We start from the raw sequence: 19,752 nt of genomic DNA on the forward strand, positions 1-19,752 counted from the left end.
ATATTGCTCAAGCATGCAGGGGTGTAATCAGGAAGGCCAAAATACAATTGGAGTTGCAGCTAGCAAGGGATGTGAAGGGTAACAAGAAGGGTTTCTACAGGTATGTTAGCAACAAGAAGGTGGTCAGGGAAAGTGTGGGACCCTTACTGAATGGGGGAGGCAACACAGTGACAGATGATGTGGAAAAAGCTGAAGTACTCAATGCTTTTTTTGCCTTGGTCTTCACAGACAAGGTCAGCTCCTAGACTGCTGCACTGGACAGCACAGTATGGGGAGGAGATGAGCAGACCTCAGTGGTGAAAGAAAAGGTTAAGGACTATTTAGAAAAGCTGGAAGTGCACAAGTCCATGGGTCCAGATCTAATGCATCCAAGGGTGCTGAGGGAGTTGGCTGATGTGATTGCAGAGCCATTGGCTATTATCTTTGAAAACTTGTGGCGATTGAGGGAGGTCCCGCACAATTGGAAAAAGGCAAATATAGTGCCCATCTTTAAAAAAGGGAAGAAGGAGAAACCGGGGAACTACAAACTGGTCAGCCTCACCTCAGTCCCCGGAAAAATCATGGAGCAGGTCCTCAGGAATCCATTTTGAAGCACTTGGAGGAGAGGAAGGTGATCAGGAATAGTCAACATGGATTCACTAAGGGCAAGTCATGCCTGACCAACTTGATTGCCTTCTATGATAAGATAACTGGCTCTGTGGATATGGGGAAAGCGGTGGACGTGTTCTACCTTGATTTTAGCAAAGCTTTTGATATGGTTTCCCACAGTATTCTTGCCAGCAAGTTAAAGAAGTATGGATTGGATGAATGGATTATAAGATGGATAGAAAACTGACTAGATCATTGGGCTCAACAGGTAGTGATCGATGGCTCGATGTCTAGTTGGCAGCTGGTATCAAGCGGAGTGCCCCATGGTTCAATCCTGGGGCCAGTTTTGTTCAACATCTTCATTAATGATCTGGATGATGGGATAGATTGCACCCTCAGCAAGTTTGCAGATGACACTAAGCTGGGGGGAGAGGTAGATACGCTGGAGGGTAGGTATAGGGTCCAGAGTGACCTAGACAAATTGGAGGATTGGGCCAAAAGAAATCTGATGAGATTCAACAAGGACAAGTGCAGAGTCCTGCACTTAGCACGGAAGAATCCCATGCACTGCTACAGGCTGGGGACTGACTGGCTAAGTGGCAGTTCTGCAGAAAAGGACCTGAGGATTATAGTGGATGAGAAGTTGGATATGAGTCAACTGTGTTCCCGTGTTGCCAAGAAGGCTAACGGCATATTGGGCTGCATTAGTAGGAGGTTTGCCAGTAGATCGAGGGAAGTGATTATTCCCCTCTATTCGGCACTGGTGAGGCCACATCTGGAGTACTGTGTCCAGTTTTGGGCCCTCCACTACAGAAAGGATGTGGACAAACCGGAGAGAGTCCAGCGAAGGGCAACAAAAATGATTAGGGGGCTGGGGCACATGACTTATGAGGAGAGGCTGAGGGAGCTGGTCTTATTTAATCTGCAGAAGAGAAGAGTGAGGGAGGATTTGATAGGAGCCTTCAACTACCTGATGGGGGGTTCCAAAGAGGATGGAGCTAGGCTGTTCTCAGTGGTGGAAGATGACAGAACAAGGAGCAATGGTCTCAAGTTGCAGTGGGAGAGGTCTAGGTTGGATATTAGGAAAAACTATTTCACCAGGAGGCTGGTGAAGCACTGGAATGGGTTACCTAGGGAGGTGGTGGAATCTCCATCTTTAGAGGTTTTTAAGGCCGGTTTGACAAAGTACTGGCTGGGATGTTTTAGTTGGGGTTGGTCCTGATTTGAGCAGGGGTTTGGACTAGATGACCTCCTGAGGTCTCTTCCAACCCTAATTTTCTATGATTCTATGATATAGGACATGTCAGTCATTTTTTACACTTACAATCTATAATACAAGTGGACATCTTTGAACTACTTACCAGCCTGAATAGGCATACATTCCTGAATAAAAAGCAAGAGGTAATCCCATAACACTGGCATCATTCCCTGCAAATGCATCTTTAAAGTGCTGTGTTTCTCCTGCAATAGAAATAGAAATGATACTTAAATATAACCTCTGAAATATTCACTAGACAATTTAAAAAAAAAAACATACCCATGACTACTACATTGTGACCATCTACTCTCCTTTTCCCTTGTTAAAAAAAAAATCACATCATGGAGAAGTTACTCACCCAGATAGTTCAACTGACTTCAGATTCTGCTGTTGACATCAACAGGACTATTTTGGAGAGTAGCCCCTCATCAGTGTGAGTAAGGGGTCACAGTCTGGCACTGAGACTGTGTCCTGATTGCATTCACTTTCCACTCTAGGAAAGGAGTTGGTTGTATTGTTTGCCAAAAGGGCCAGCTTTACTCAAATTTTGCTGACTATTTGCAGAAACAGCTAATCTCCTCTAATCATGTAATAGGAACAAAATGTATGATCCATATGTCCAGCTAATACAGATTGTATATGATACAGGTGAGCTACAACCAAAAATTCTCTTGAGAAATTATTTGGTGGATAATTTCAAATAAAGAAGTTTGAGAAAATCCTATTGGCAATTTGCAAACAGAAAATTTATCAGATAAATGACTGAATATACATTGTGCACCCATCTGTATTAAATATTAATGTACATTTTAAACATGTGAATCAATGTACATATTTTTCACATTTACTGCTAACCAAAAAGCTGGTTTCGGAACCAGCTGGCACATGAGAAGCACAATATTGCTGTATCAGTACCAGAAACGGAAAGGTTAACCAACCCCCCAGATCTGACATTTGGGGAAAGAGAAGGTTCAAATTCTGGATTTGAAATGTCTGGCTAAGACCTTTTAGGCCAAATTCTGCCATTGGCTGCAGGAGGCTTTCAGCGGCTTCAATGGGAGGTGCACACAGTCATGTAACATCAGAATTTGAACTTCTGTGTTTATTCTATTTTCTTTCTTGGGCTTGATTCCTAGTGGACTCACAGTGCTGTAATTCCACTGACTTCAGTAGAGCTATTCCTGATTTACACTAACACAAACGAGAAGAGAATCAGGCTCTTAATTTTTCGTAATTATTCTCTATAATTATACTTTAAAATTTAAATCACAAAAAACACTGCCAGCATTTTACTTATAAACAGCTTTTTTTGAAAAACGGAATTGATAGCTAAAATCTGTCCAGCATTTAAGCTATTAGCATCCAGTAGATTTCTACCACATAATATTCATAACCATGAGTCACATTATACTAAGCAAGAATTATACAGCTATCAATCCAAACACTTGCGGGTAAACATATTGAAAATAGTACCCAGGAGGTGGCTACAGACATATCGTAATAGGCTGTGTGCTCATATTTTTCACAGATTGTTCTAAAAATTTTCCCTACTCAATTTCCTGTACAGATTGTTTTGAATGCACTTCTGCTCATTTTAAAAAGATAATGGGGGAGGGGAGGAAATTGACAAAACAAGTTCTTCCATGTAGGACGTGTACATTCATATCTCAGGAATGCAGGGTTTCGCTACTCCCCACTTCACAAACATTCACATTTGGAAGATGCAGTGAAGAGTTTCCACACAGAAAGAAAGGTTTGGTTATAGATCCATCTATCCTATCTGCACAGGAATATTGTAACCGAATCTGCTGGGGCAAACTGCACATGTGTACTGTAACTAACAGTAAGCTTTAAGTGTGTATCTGTGCAATTCCCCTCAACAAGAGTTATTCTCATTCTCTGCTATAATGTTACTGGGTTCAGTGTAGCTTGTAAGACTGCTCTGGCATTATGATGTGCTAGATTTTCTAGGAAGTTGTAAGCCTGTGCAGAATTCTGTTCAGTGTCCTAATTATCAAAGGGTCAAATACTGAATCCTTACTCAGTTTTCACTCCATCTTTATTCATTTCAAACTTTTCATTTGTCATGTTCCTGTAGCAGATATGGACTGGCTACAGAACTTGCTTATACACACTAGATGTGTTTATACTAAGAACCTTTAATGCTCCGTCAGGTATGGCTGAGGCAGGGTAGCTTTAAATAACGTATTTTCTCACACCGCGCCACCTAGTGGTTGAATGGTATAATACAGTATATGGTATAATAATATAATAATTAGCATTCCATTACATCACTGAAGCTGATGTGAGTTTTGCCTGAGTAATGACTGAAAAAAATTGAAAGCCAGATTCTGCCAGCCTCACTCAGAATGAGAAGTACCTTATTCTGTGAATAGCCTCACTGGCAGCATATGGAGGTAGAGGGTTGTGGGGCTGTGAGAGGATAGAGTGGACAGAAGGGGGGGACACCATCAGGGGGACACCATTTAGCATAGCTGGTTTGACACACAAGGCAAAAGCACCCTGGGAAGCCAATGTTGGGTGTGGGTCACATGGGGAAATCAATGGTTCTACTCAACATAAGTAAGGGTAATTGGAGCTAGCCCTGAGCGAGGAGCTCAGGATTTGGTCCGCTCCAAGGATATTAAGAGATGAGTAAAAAAAGAGTATTTTTATTAATGTGAAAGTGAGAGGAAGGAGGAGGAGTAGATATGAAGAAGAAAACAAAACACATGAGATCAGGAATCTGTCTAGTGATTAGACAGAGACCTAGAGTGGGAAACTTTTGTTTAAGACACGGTCACTGGCTAAGGAGAATTTTAAAAGTGAACCATCTATGGCCCTGAGAAAATCTGAATCCACTGCTCCGTAAGAGAGTGTGTGTGTGTGTGTACACTGTGTTGTTGACCGCTTGTTTTTCTTATAGAATGATCCACCAGTTGTGATGAATTGTTCAGATTACATTTGGGCAGGCAATGATTAGGGCACCTTTCCTAGCCCTTTCACTTGCTAGGGTGAGCACTGCTGTTCTGTAAAAGGGCTGCTCATTCACCTGGGGCATTGCTAAACATTTTTGCTGCCCAGGATTCAGGATCAAGATCTTTATAGAATGACCACTGTGTTGATGACCCTCAGCATATTAAATCTGCTTTGGTGCACCAAGTGGAGGAGACCTCTAGGTCCAACATCTAAAAAGGCACTGCAAGATTGTATTGTGAAATACATGAGTCCTGATAAAGCACAAAAGACGTCAATGACTATCCCCTGCATCTTATGTAGTTCCCAGTCGTCATGACCTTTTGTGTCACTGTTCTCCAACTTCAGCAGCTGAGAGAGTGAGATTGCCCATGTGCAACAGACTTTTCACCTAAAAAACCTCACTCACAGGCATTCACAAATCATCAAGAAAAAAAGTCTGCAATGATGAGTGAATAAAGTGTCAGGTGTAGCTGAACACTTGGAGTCACAATCACAAACTTGTACCCAGGTGACCTGGGACATTGGTTGCTCAACCTTGAATCCCGGGGAGCAAGGATGTTCAGTAACATCTCTCTTGTTTTTCTTTAAAACAAGAGCTCTCTCTATGGTTACATGGAACATATAGACCATAATGGACAAAGATAGCACATCAAGATTTGAAAGATGTACAGCATTAATTGCAAGAAAACCTGCTAGATACAGCAACAACATAGCTGCCCTCAGCAAAACCAAACTTGAAGATGAAGGCTCCATAATGAACTAGAAGGTGGCTACAGCTTTTTTTGAAAAGGGAAACCAGCAGAAGAAGACACAATTGATGGCACTGGTTTTGCCATTAAATAGAGCTGCCTGAAATCACTGAGATACTTACCTGCAGGCAAAAATGAACACCTAATTACTCTACAATTTTCCATTGGAAATTCATGATATTGTGACTCCTATCAGTGCTTGTGCTCCAGCCATGAATAATTAAAAGAACAGTTCTATTCTGATTTGGATGACATAACCAAATGTATACCCAGTGAAGACAAACTCATACTTCTGGTAGATTTTAATGCCAGAGTTGGAAAAGATAAAAATTAACAGGAGTGGTCTCCTCCTCAGCAAGTGTACTGAACATGAGTTTGTTATTACTGACACAATCTTCAGGCAAGCTGACAAATTTGAAACTTTGTTGAGGCATCCAAGATCCAAGCACCTGATTGACTATGTCATTACATGGCAGAGTTATCAGGGATATCAAGATCACCAGAGCAATGTGAGGAGCAAACTGTTGGCCTGACCACAGGATGATCAGAGCCATTTTCAATTTACACATTGTTGCCCTTCATTGGAACAATGCTGAATAGATCAAACCGCAATTGAATATAGCAAAGTTGAGACATCCATTTCATCAAGAAAAACTAAGGGAAAACTCAAAGGAAAAAATTGCTTGCATTACATCATCAGCTTTCATTTTGCTCAATCAGCTTGTCAAAACAGTGTCAGAGAAGCTGAAACCGAATGAGGATTTAGATTGGGTCGGTGCACCATAGACATGATTTTTGTTGTTAGGCAGATTCAGGAAAAATGCACTGAAGAAAACTTGGAACTGTATGTTGTCTTCATGGATCTAAAAATAGTGTTTGACACTGTGAACAGAAATGGGCTCTGGAAAGTTCTAGAAAAGTTTGGCTGCCCAATTCATTAACACCGCATGTCAATTCCATGAAGACATGTCTGATCAAGAACTCTCAGATGGTGACCTCTCTAAACAATTCCCCATATCTAACAGGGTGAAACACGGCTGCATGCTGGCACCAGTCCTCTGTGGTCTCTTTTTTGTAGCCATTCTGAATTATGCAAATGATAGCTGTCAAAAAGGAATATACATAAGGTACATAACTGATGGAGAACTCTTCAATCTCTGAAGACTTGCTGCAAAGACAAAAGTCCTTGAGGCACTCATTTGTGAAGCTCTCTTTGCAGATGTTTGTGCTCTACTTAGTCACAGTGAAAGTGACTTACAGATCATCCTTGAGAGGTTCTCAGAAGCAACTAAACAGTTTGGACTCATCAGCCTGGAAAAAAATGAAGTCCTCTTCCAACCAGTCCCATCAACCACTAAACCAAACATCAGCATCACTGGTACCAGACTAAAGAATGGCAATAACTTTACATATCTTGGCAGTAGTATCTTAAATGATAGTTCCCTGGGTCAAGAAATATCAAACAGAATACAAAGGCAAGCCAGGCTTTTGGAAGACTTTCCCATAGTATCCTCAACCAGCGTACCTTCAAACTGTTGCCAGAACTGATATACAATGCTGCAGTGATAGCACCCCTTTTATATGGATGTGAAACATGGACAGTTTACTACAGACACATCAAGCAACTTGAAAGCTTTTACATGCATTGTCTTTGTTCTATTCTGTAGTCCTGCTGGCAAGACAGTGTCAAATATCAACATCCTTGAGAGAGAAAAAACAAACAGCATCAAAGTAATGATTATCAAAGCCCAGCTTAGATGGGCAGGTCAAGTTATCAGAATGGGTGGTAACAGATTCCCGCAAAAGAGTTCTTTATGGTGAGCTGGAACTAGGAAAGTATAGGAAGGGCAGTCAACATAAATGCTTCAAAGATGCCCTTAAGCAGAATATCAACTCATGCAGCGTAAATATTGATGACTTTGAAGACACAGCCAACGACAGACCTGAATGGAGAGTAACTATCAATAAACATTGTAAACATTCTGAGAAAGACAGATGTGAAAAGCGGATTGAAAAAAGGGCCAAGCATCATGTCAAGTTTTTCAGTGGCATTCCTAGATGACATCTGCTCACGACCTTGCTCCTCACAAACTGGACTATAGAGCCACAAGAGAATACATGAGATGCCGTGACATCATTGTCAGATATGATGGACACACATACTGTGTTTTTGACCCCGGTTTGAGGCTATATGGAATACTGTAAAAGTATCCTCCTGAATTGATAACACATGAAATTCTTGCCAGACAGGATCTACCAATGAGCTTATTAAAATCAACAGCTCTTCTATCTCCCCTACTCTGAATGACTTTTTTGTGCTTTGTTACAGTAACATTTAAACAACGACAATATAGAGAGACTTGTGAACTCTTCAGACTTCCTTCACTGAGTTTGTATTAGCCCTGCTGTCTTGGTTTTATATTTATTCTTTCACTTGGTATCAGTAACATGTACATGAGCTTCGAATACAATCACATATGGGCGGGTCTGCTAGTTTAAACATCTGCAAAGGCCAACATCAGGAACAACATCTTTCTCCCATGCAGACACGATATTTTACCACAAGTATTTTAACATTTGGGAGCTACATTGCATATTTTGATATGCTCATAACTTTGTGAAAATTCTGAACCCTGAACATTCCTGTTGCTAATTCATAACATATAGTAGTGAACAGGGATAAGCGTTAATGCAGTTAAAAAACAAATTATCTCTGCCAGACGATTCTTAATGTCCAATTTATTAAAACATTTAGAGGAACAAGACATGCCCATCTGCCATTAAAACTGATTCTGTCTTTCTACAAGTATCAGAGGGGTAGCCGTGTTAGTCTGAATCTGTAAAAAGTAACAGAGGGTCCTGTGGCACCTAACTAACAGAAGTTAGGTACTAACTTCTGTTAGTCTTAAAGGTGCCACAGGACCCTCTGTCTTTCTACAGAGAGTTTTCACTTGAAATAAAAGTTTGGATGCTGAAAGGAGCAATTCTGTGCTTCTTCATTTAACATGCTGGATCCAGACTCAATACTCTCATTGGCATGCTGCTATAAATACCAGTTCATCCCAGTGTAGTTCCACTTCCAATCAATTGCATGACAGTACAGAGCTCAAGTTAAACAAGCAGAGACTAATTAAGAGATTTTGCTGGTATAAGCACTATTTGGTGGCAGTGAGGGTGGGGGAAGGGAGAGAAAAAGCATTTAAAAAGCATTTACTTTTCAGTTCATACCTTTAATTAGCTGCATAACTCCAGGGACTATAATTATCAAAATTGCTACGAGCTTGCAAAAGGTAAGGAAAATCTGGATGCGAGCACTCCAACTGACACTCATGCTATTCAGGACCATTACCACTGCTGCAAAAGAAGAAGAGGTGAAAGTTAAACAGAAGTGCTCATCCCACCGAACGCACTGTAAACTAAAAACTGAATAATGCTGAACAGTTTATTCTTATACATGAAAGAAAACAGACATCCTAATAACTTTTTCCCTCTGTAACCGCCTCACCTTTCCCCTCCCCATCCTATCCTAAATGCCTCTGCTGAACCCATCTTTCTGTCCCACTGCTCCAACCATCAATCTCTTCACTATCTGCCTAGCTTTTTCCACCTCAAATTATAGCTTGTCGCTTACTCAGTGTCAGAATTGTTAACTGTTGGTAATGGATGGGCTGATATAACACTGCTTTTGATTAAAAAATTAATTGCACATCCCATCGCTCTGGGCCTCAGTGTTAATGTTTGCTTGATTGTAGATTTGCATTTTTAAAACAATAATTAATAATAAAATTAAAGCTTCTCACTCTTACTTAGGCTCTGCATAAATTTGCCCCTAGCTACATCTCTGCCTTTATTTCCACTTACTCTTCTTCTCACTATTTATCCTCTTTTAGGATCATATTACACCAGACACAAGGGGATGAGGATGCAAAGAACTTCCCAGCCATCTTTGGGAATTCTAGCACTGTTGGTGGTACTAGATGCACAGAGGCCTTGCAGTCCTCCAGTGCCAAGTTTGGGCCTGTGTCCAGCTCATATGTAAAGACAGAAGAAGGGGAAGGAAGGAACCTTTCATTCTCACCCCCAAATTGTGTGCCCTACCCATCAGGGCAAGTACATTCTGGTTCTTAATGGGGCACTGACTGACACAGAAGATGAACAATGAAGCATCTAATTCTATCCCAGTTATTCTGGCATATGTAATGATATGCCTGTAGGAAGAGAGGAGATAAAGAGGTATTAATAAATGAATAATTATATAGAGTACAAAAACCTATTGCTAGCCAAAAGAAGAATTTTCGGTTTTTAATCCCTTGCTGGAGAAAAGGGTGAATGTGATAGTGCAAGCCTATCAATTGATCCTCTCTCTGTTTCCATCTAGAGGGACTAATGAATCAGCTTTACATCAGAATCCTTCCTTATTCCAAAGCCTTCTTAGGAGCACTGGTTTGTCTGGATTACCAGATATCTCACACATCACTGGATTTATAAAATCACAACTCAGGAGTGCCCATCTAGAACCTGAAACTTGGAGCTTAGCAAATATTAACACAGGTGTTGCAGGTCTGGCCTGTACAGACTCTCCAGCGGCTAGAACTGCTGTTTCATCGTGTGTCTTTACAAGTTGGCTCTAGGGCTATGGATGATGCTTAACCAGCAAAACGGAGCAAGGTTTTACTGAACTTCAGAACTGAGACAGTCTCTTTTGGGCTACCACAAAAACAAAATTGTCTGACTTCTGCAAAATCTCCTTGTAGTCAGAATATTTTGTGTTTTGCTTTATAATTCCTGTCCATATGTCGACCTGGCAACACATATAAAGTGCTGGGAGTCTGATTCACCTCGGTGACACCTGACACTGATATAACTCAGTTGATTTAAGTGTTAAAAGTTCCTCCAGTTCTAAAGTGGAGTAACACAGTTCTGAATCAGGCCCTAAATCCTTACATATGTTGGATTGACTGGTTTTTGATCATATACTCTTTTACATTGTAAATTTTCACAGCTACCCTTAAGCATTTAATTGAAAATTCAGCAAAATACATTTTAAACAGCAGATATACCTACACTGTGTAAGTCACTAAGAAATCCAATGCTAGGAGCTATTCCGTGGGTTATTTCAAATTTTCTAGAACTTTCAGTTTATATTTGTATTGTGACTCTTGCACAAGACAAAGCACAGGCAGGGGGCACAATACAAATATAAGATGAAATTTTCAGCTTAGTATTTTAAACCTTCCATTCAGCTCATGCAGAGTTCAAGTTCCATGCCAAGAACATTCAGTTACACAACTCAGCACAGAGTAAGTAACATGAGCAATTCTGCCTCAAAGAGAACTGTTCTGTACTTACTGGTTTTTAATAAGGTGATCAACTTCCTGATATGCACCCGAGATTTTTATCAGATAGCAGACAACTAGTGAGAACTAGTGAGAACTAGAGCGGAGAGAATGATAATTCCATTTCACACAGGTTATGTCTAGACTACAATAAAAGACCCGTGGTACGGCTGTGGCTGGCCCAGGTCAGCTGACTTGGGCTTGCAGGGCTCGGGCTGCAGGGCTACAAAGTTGTAGTGCAGACATTCACTGCAGGGATCTCAAGCAAGGAGGGGTTCCGAGACTGGGTTCCAGCCCAAGGCTGAACGTCTACATTACAATTTTATAGCGCTGCGACCCCAGCCCCGTGAGCCCAAGTCAGCTGACCCAGGGTCTGAGATTCAGTACCGCAGCTTTTTTATTGCAGTGTAGACATACCTACTGGTTTAGCTCATGCACAAGCCATACATACATAGGTGGGTCGTGTTTGCTTGAACACAATCTCCTCTGTTTGTAGCCACGTTAGAAACTCACAGATGTTTCTTGTGATCTCAGCCAAGACAAAACCAGAAATGGGGTGACCAGCTACTTTGTGGCTGCTTAGTTGTGGGTTTGCAGTTGAACAGGAAGAGAGAGAGAAAAATGCAATTAAAGACGGAACACGCATGAGCCCAGTGTTGCAATCAGATTTGTTCAGGCACAGAAGATATCTATGCTACTGCAGAGCCTGAGTGACGTCAGTGGCAATCTGCATGAGCCTAACAGTATGTCTGTACTGCAGTGAGGAGGTGTGATTCCCAGCATGGGCAGACAGACTCACACTAGCTTTGCTTGAGCTAGTGCACTAAAAGTAGCAGTGTGGACATTGAGGCACTGGCTCACACTCAGGGCTGGCTCCAGGCACCAGCCCACCAAGCTGGTGCTTGGGGCGGCACCTGGAGGGGGGCGGCGCGGCGCTCCGGCCCCCGGGGAGAGCGGGGCCACAGCCGGGCTCGCCGCCCTCCCCCCCGGCGCCCTCCCCCAGCGCTCTGGCCGCCGGGGGAAGAGCGGGCTCGCCGCCCTCCCCCCAGGGCTCCGGCCTCCCTCCCCCCGGCCATCGGGGGCAGAGCGGGCTCGCCGCCCTGCCCCCGGCGCTCTGGCCGCCGGGGGGAGAGCCAAGCCCCGGCCGGGGCTCGCCGCCCTCCCCCCAGCCGCCGAGGTGAGAGCGGAGCCCCCGCCGGGGCTCGCCGCCCTCCTCCCAGGGCTCCGGCCGCCCTCCCGCCCCCCGTGGGGGAGGGGGGGCGGCTGGAGGCTTTTTCGCCTGGGGCGGCAAAAAAGCCAGAGCCGGCCCTGCTCACACTAGACACCCAAATCCACCTGACCCCTGGGTCTGAGCTCAAGTGACCAGTCCAAGCCGCCACCCATGGCACAATGTCCACACTGCTATTTTTAGCACACTAGATCTAGCAAAGCTAGCACAAGTCTGTCTACCTGTGGTATTTGTACCTGTGTTTTATAACAGCAGTGTGATTTTAGAGAAGAGAAGGGAGAAGATAGTGGAGAATAGAAGCCATGAAGGAAGACCTGAGCAGGATGTGGAAGAGGATATAACAACTGTGCCAATTATCAAGATAGGAACTGTATCCCAGATCAAGGGTGATTATGTAGCATCAGAGTGGTTTGTGTCCATGCATCGATCCTGCCATCATTTGCCACCATGACAATGAATTGTGGCATGGGGATTCGTAGGGCACCACTGCCTTATAGACACCTTGAGAAACACCACCATGAACTGTTTGCAGAGGCTATGCTACAGGCAGGGCCGGCTCCAGGCACCAGCATTCCAAGCAGGTGCTTGGGGCGGCAATCTGCAAGGGGCGGCAGTCCGTATGTTTATGCCCCCCCAAGCAGGGCACCGAATTGCCGCCCCGCATGGCGGGAGCTGTCTGTGTGCCATTAGGGCAGCATGCACGTTTGCACAGCGGCAGCAATTCAGCGGCAGCTTCTATTTTTCAGCTGCCCACAGCGGCAATTCGGCGGCTTCTGTCTTCTGGCTGAAGACAGAAGCTGCCGCCGAATTGCCGCCACCGTGGAAATGCGCGTGTCGCCCTAACGGCACATGGACTGCCCCCGCCATCCGCGGCGGCAATTCGGCACGCTGCTTGGGGCAGCAAAAACAGTAGAGCCGGCCCTAGCTACAGGATCAAGGTAATGCTAGTGAATGGCAGGCAGTGCCAGCCCAGGTATAGCAGGCACCTGTGGCACAGTAGGTGACCATGGAAGATGAAAAAAATGGCATGAACATACAATCAAATGTAATGGTGACATTTGTCAGCCGTCGCTTGCCGCAATCTGATCCTTCACACTGTCATCACTATAAAAAGTATAATAAAATAATAAAAGCCAACAGGAGAGCAGCAGTAGAGTTAGATCCTGGCCTATTTTCCAACCAGGATCCAAATACTGATAGAGTAGAGAACAAAAGGGAGCCACCTACATCAGCTTGTCAGGCTTTTATGGCCTAAGTGCTTGTGAGAAGTAACAGCCCACATTAGCCTAAATACGCTGATATTTGGACATCTGTGTGCACCAATTGAAAAGGAGGCACAGAAGGCATAAATCTTGATCTGTAGTATAAAAGCATCTCAGCGAAGAAAAGTCTTTATTTAAGCTGCTTATCTGAAATCTGCCAAAGGGGACTGATTTAGTCATAACTAAGGCTGCGTGTCTGTCACGGAGGTCACAGATTCTGGGACTTTCTGTGACCTCTGCAGAGGCCAGTCCAGCTGGCTCCAGGGCTGCCCAAGCAGATCAAGCAGTCCTTGGGCCAGTCGCCCCGGCCGCTGCTGGGGCAGTTTGGGTGCGGACGGGGGTTCAGGGCTGGGGATTGGTGTATGGGGTGGTGCTTACCTCTGGGGGGGGGAGGCTCCCTGAAAGTGGCTGGCACATCCCTCTAGCTCCTAGGCAGAGGGGCCGGGGGCTCTGTGTGCTGTCTCTGCCTGGAGGCACCGGCCCCGCAGCTCCCATTGGCTGCTGTCAGGGCCGGCTCCAGGCACCAGCGCAGCAAGCAGGTGCCTGGGGCGGCCAAGGGAGAGGGGTGGCACGTCCAGCTCTTTGGCGGCAATTCGGCGGCGGGTCCCTCAGTCCCTCTCGGAGGGAAGGACCTGCTGCTGAATTGCTGCTGAAGAATGAAGCGACAGTAAAGCTGCCGCCGAAGTGCTGCCTATTGCAGCTTTTTTTTTTTTTTTTTTTTGCTGCTTGGAACGGCAAAAGTGCTGGAGCCGGCCCTGGCTGCTGTTCCCAGCCAATGGGAGCTGCGCAGCCAGAGCTTGTGGGACACGCGGATCTGGATAGGGAGCCTGCCAACCTCGCCAACCCTCCCCCCCACAGCTCTAGCAGGGGTCCCGGGCCTTCTCCACCCCACAGCACCCACGGCACCCCCAGACCGCCCCCCAGGCCCAAGTTTTAGTCAGGTTCCGGGCCGTGAATTTTTGTTTACTGCCCGTGACCTGTCCATGACGTCTACTAAAAATATCTGTGACTAAAACATAGCCTTAGTCATAACTGATGCCATTTGCAATTGCCATACTGGAGAAAGAAGTTAGTGGGATTGTGTAAACTCTGAAATAATGTAAAATGATGATTTGGCCAAAGAAAAATGTCAGAGTTTAGTTTTTTTTCCCCCCAGGAAATATTCCCGGAACAATATTGCCTGTGTTTAGGAAGGGGTATATATCTGGGGTATTTGATGATGGGGCAGAACTCAAATTTGAGTCCTCTCTAGGGTGTCAAATACTCAGAGTAGCCCCAAAATACACATAAACAAGTTAAAAACTCTTAAATCATACATGAGCAGTTGATCTGTTCTCAGACTCTCAGCTTTGTATAGCTGAAACCTCTTTACCTGCTCATTTGATATGGAGACCAAGTGAAGTGATTGGATATACAGTATAAACTGGGCCATTTCTACTCAGGTTACATAGTAATAATACAGTTCAATAAACTTATATAGTGTAATTTATCCCCAAGAATACACACACACACACACACACACACACACAGATCGCTATGCACTGTGTGTATATAGCATTCTCTCGCTTTCTGATTGTGCTAGAATTGAAACTGCATGTAATATAGGCCTTTTGGCCCTGCAAAGTCTGCAGCCAAGGGATCTATGATTTGAGGGAAATACAAACGTGAAGGAGATGCTCAGCTTTCATTTAAGAAGAAAAAGTATGTTTCTAGCCCTCCTCCTTGCAAAGATCAACTTGAAAAACACAAATTGACATAAAATGATTGCTAAGTTTGAAAGGAAGAGGCAGCTGGGTTCCACTTCTGTAAGCAGGAGACTGGGGCAGAGCCAGGGAAGAATCTAAAGATTATCCCCCATACAATCACTTTTTATGTATAATGAATTAGTTAAGTTTGGGGTGTACTCCCAAAGAATTGTCTTACTAACCCTCACTAAAATCTTTAGGCTGGCCCTGTGCATAGAGGTCTGATAATTGTGGGCAGTAACTGATTACGATGGTAGACACAAGTAATTTGCTTCCAATGTCTGCCCAAAATTACCAAGTTTTGGTATGACTACAGAGGGTATTGTGTGTCTAGCATGTTCTTTGGAGCTATAAAATAATAAATAAATAATGGAATTTTAAAATTGATACATTGTCCAGGAGCTCAGTTTTAGCTCTCATCTGAAATATGGCAACTGCAGCAACACAGTGCCCCCTAACACAATATAGGAACACAGTTTTAGTACTGCTCTAAAGGAAACTACCTCACTTTCTGAACCATTAACATAATTGCGGACTTTACTGGGAATGTTCCCGTCAAAATACTAATCCGGCCCAACCCTTATCTTGTAAATCTTGCTTGCTCAGAAGATCAGAGGGCAAGATGGTAAGAACAAAATCTCTCTTATTACTAACACATAGTTCCATGATGCTTCCAACTATTTTATTCCCATCTGAGATGATAAAGATAACTTGGGTGAGCCAGAGAGCTGCAAAGAGCAGTCTTATCACTCTGCATAATCAGCCATGGCGGCACACAGAGAAAAGAGACACAGAAGTGGGTGAGAAGGACAAAGATGGGGTAGCTGACTTGCAGTTTGACTTAGGCTATATCAAACCCTTGAAAGGAAACAGAGACTCCAATCTGGATGGGGAACTTTGTACACAACCATACTACTACTACTACTACTACTAGTAATAATAATAATAATAATTAAATACACTAGATAATTCTGCCCAAAGAAGAGTCACAGTCAGACTTTCAGATCCTTGGATATATGTGCACTATCTGCTATAATACACAAAATGCTACATCATTACAGAAAAGTAAACACTAAACCCCATCCATCAGTGTTTCCCTTGACATCTCTGTTGGTCATATTTACAAGACTTTCTCCAGTAATCTCTAGTTTCAGTGAGGCAGTAACTCATCCTACCCGCTTTGCACAAAAACTCTCTTTTGGTCACCATAGCAACAATTTGCTGTTGACTCCAAACTCCCCTCAGGGCGTCATTATTTCAGGATAACTCCACCCTCCTGCCACGCTGCTTCTTTGCTTAATTACTTCATGAAATCCTGGCTTATCAGACAGATTTTCAAGTAAATTAAAAAGTAATAAAAATACTATTTTAAATTCTTCACTCTTTGTGGTGGAATTACACGCACTTAACAAAACACTTTAATGGAGTCACCCCATAATGTTCCTTCTGTCTCAGTGACCTTGAAGTTCTTGAACATCTGTCTTACCCTTATCTTTTCCTGAAATATTTTAGGCAGATGTAATTATAAAAAAAGTAATTAACCCCCAAAACTCAAGCCCTTAATTCAATTACTCATATGGTTTCTGCATAATTAAAATATAAGCAAATGTAGTCAGATATTGATTTTTTTTTAATACTGGTGGAAAAACACTTCTACAAATAACTTGTTTCTTTATACTGGAGACTGGAAGTTCAATCTATCTCCCTATATAAAGAAAAAGTCATCTGATTCAATTACCTGTGCAAAACAAAAGTATCTTCCTGTGTGACTTTTTACACTATGTTGTCTGAACTCCTTTTTCATTCCTTTTATATTGTTTCAGATATATGTGCTGCCCAAATTAAAAAGAGCACTGTTCCTAAGGTTCAGCACTAATGTAGGTGCTACCTATGTGCCAGCTGAAGAATAGGAAAAAAGACTAGGAGGGGCTGTTCCTATTGTGTGTGTTAGTGCTATACATTAATACCTGCACTGCTCTGCACCCACTGCGATAAGAGATGGTCGGGTTCATAGCTTTACTGAAATACTGGCTAGACCTGGGCAGGAAATGGTTTTTGTGTCCCAAAAAACTTTTTGAGATTTCAAAAAATTTCCTGTTCCATATTGAAAGGCTTCAGTTTTGTCCCAAAGTTTTTCACCATGAAAAATGAGCTTGAGAGACTCTCCCCAGAAAAGCCTGTTGATTAGGGCACTCACCTCTGATGAGGCTTCAAGTCCCTGCTCTGTCCTGATTGCCAGGCTACTGGGTATTCAGGGTGGGTCTCTCTCAATCTCTCCTCTTGCAGCTGTTCCAGTTTGTGTGATTAATTAAATATTCAGTGGACCAGAGAGAGGGCAGGAGTGGGATCAGGGCTGCGACAGGGAGATGGAGCACGGGGTAGTGGTTCAGGGGTGCAGGCTCTGGGCGGTGCTTACCTCAAGCAGCTCCCGGAAGCAGCAGCATGTCCCCCCTCTGGCTCCTATGCTGAGGCACACCGCATGCTGCCCCATCCACAGGCACCATCTCTGCAGCTACCATTGGTCACGGTTCCTGGCCAATGGGAGCTGCCAGGGCGGCGCTTGAGGCAGGGTCAGCGTGCAGAGTGAGCCCTCTGCCTACCCCTATATATAGGAGCCAGAGTGGGATACGCCGCTGCTTCCGGAAGCCGCATAGCCCCTGACACTGCTCCCTGGCTGGAGCGCCAGAGCAAGGCAAGCCCCAGACCCCTCTCACCAGCGGGAACTCGAGGGCCAGATTAAAATGGCTGGCAGGCCGGATGTGGCCCGCGGGCCATAGTTTACCCACCACTGCTATAGCCTGATGGTTAGGGCACTTACCCAGGACTTGAACCTGCATCTCCCATATCCCTATGATAATAAATAGACCTGAAGAACAGCTCTGTGTGAGCTCAAAAGCTTGTCTCACTCACCAACAGCAGCTGGTTCAATAAAAGATATTACCTCTCCCACCTTGTCTCTCCAATATCTTGGGACTGACATGACTACAACACCGTGGCATACAATTAATATTTAATTATTTATACAACGTGAAGCAGTTCCAACAGGAGCGACTGAGAGACCCACCCCAGAATGCACAGTAATTCTGTAATGGTTCACATCAAGGCACTACCTATTCAATATCTGACTTATTTTAATTATTTTCTACTTTAACATCACCTTCACCCTTCTCCAAAGCTTAAATTTGATACTTACTGATGCCAACAGCTGTAATAAGCTTGATTGCTAGGTCTGGAATTTCACATTGGATAAAAAATGGTTCCAAAATATAGCGTCCAAATGCCAAGGATATCACTGCTGTGGCAGCAGGGCTAAGGTAAACAGAAAGAAAGAATCAAGAAATGATGGTTAATCTACACCAGTGGATAAACAATGTTCACACAGGGTCATCTTCATTATCACAAAACTGAGTTCAATTTAACTGTGGTGTGTCCTTCGTAACTGTGTAAAAACACAGTGTCTGAATATAGTGGAGGTTCTCAGGAGTACATAATCACTTATGCTTTGCTCAGATGCTACTGAACTATCATCATCACTTTTATCAACATGGACTGACTTATGACTTACCTGTTGTACCACAGTCAGAAATGACATGCACTGGAGATTTATGAACACAGTCTTTATTCATTCCCTTTAAATCAAATAGGATCGGGTACCAGATAATAGCTGGTATTTAAATCCAACTTTATAGAAGTTTATGTGGATAGAATTTTAATGTTTGCATGCATCTCATTCTTCACAAGAGAATTTCAAAGTTTAGAGATTCTGCTTTATTCAGATAAGCGTCCTAAAAATATCCAGCACTTGTACCAAAGTCCTAGTGTATTTAATCAGACTCATAGACTCATAGACTTTAAGGTCAGAAGGGACCAATATGGTCATCTAGTCTGACCCCCCGCATGATGCAGGCCACAAAAGCTGACCCCCCCACTTTCCCTTAACTCTGCTGTTGAAGTCTCCAGATCGTGATCTAAAGACTTCAAGTCGCAGAGAATCTTCCAGCTTGCGACCCCTGCCCTATGCTGCGGAGGAAGGCGAAAAACCTCCAGGGCCACTGCCAATCTACCCTGGAGGAAAATTCCTTCCCGACCCCAAATATGGCGATCAGCAGAACCCCGAGCATACAGGCAAGATTCTCTAGCCAGACCCTCATTTTACCAGCGATGGCCGTTATTGCCTAATTGGTTAGAATCACGTAATCCCATCAAACCATTCCCTCCATAAACTTATCTAGCCTAATCTTGAAGCCAGAGAGGTCTTTCGCCCCCACCGTTTCCCTCGGAAGGCTGTTCCAAAATTTCACCCCTCTGACGGTTAGAAACCTTCGTCTAATTTCAAGCCTAAATTTCCCCACGGCCAGTTTATATCCATTCGTTCTCGTGTCCACATTAGCACTGAGCTGAAATAATTCCTCTCCCTCCCTGGTATTTATCTCTTTGATATATTTAAAGAGAGCAATCATATCCCCCCTCAGCCTTCTTTTGGTTAGGCTAAACAAACCAAGCTCCTCGAGTCTCCTTTCATAGGAAAGGTTTTCCATTCCTCGGATCATCCTAGTTGCCCTTCTCTGTACCCGTTCCAGTTTCAGTTCATCCCTTTTAAACATAGG

The 19,752-nt window shown here is 43.8% G+C and overlaps 1 protein-coding gene across 1 annotated transcript in view; it reads right to left on the reverse strand.

Annotated features, from left to right (window-relative positions):
- SLC7A11 (solute carrier family 7 member 11) overlaps positions 1-19,752 on the reverse strand; it is a 71,898-nt gene that overhangs the window by 46,096 nt on the left and 6,050 nt on the right. Inside the window, exons 3-5 of the mRNA XM_024198548.1 lie at positions 18,339-18,454; positions 8,803-8,928; positions 1,950-2,049 (exon numbers count right to left, since the gene is read on the reverse strand). Coding sequence (XP_024054316.1) covers positions 1,950-2,049; positions 8,803-8,928; positions 18,339-18,454 — 342 coding nt within the window. The remainder of the gene's footprint in view (positions 1-1,949; positions 2,050-8,802; positions 8,929-18,338; positions 18,455-19,752) is intronic.

The sequence above is a fragment of the Terrapene carolina genome, unplaced genomic scaffold (genome assembly GCF_002925995.2).
Source record: "Terrapene carolina triunguis isolate 2854851 unplaced genomic scaffold, T_m_triunguis-2.0 Scaffold66, whole genome shotgun sequence".
Classification (NCBI taxonomy): Eukaryota; Metazoa; Chordata; order Testudines; family Emydidae; genus Terrapene; species Terrapene triunguis.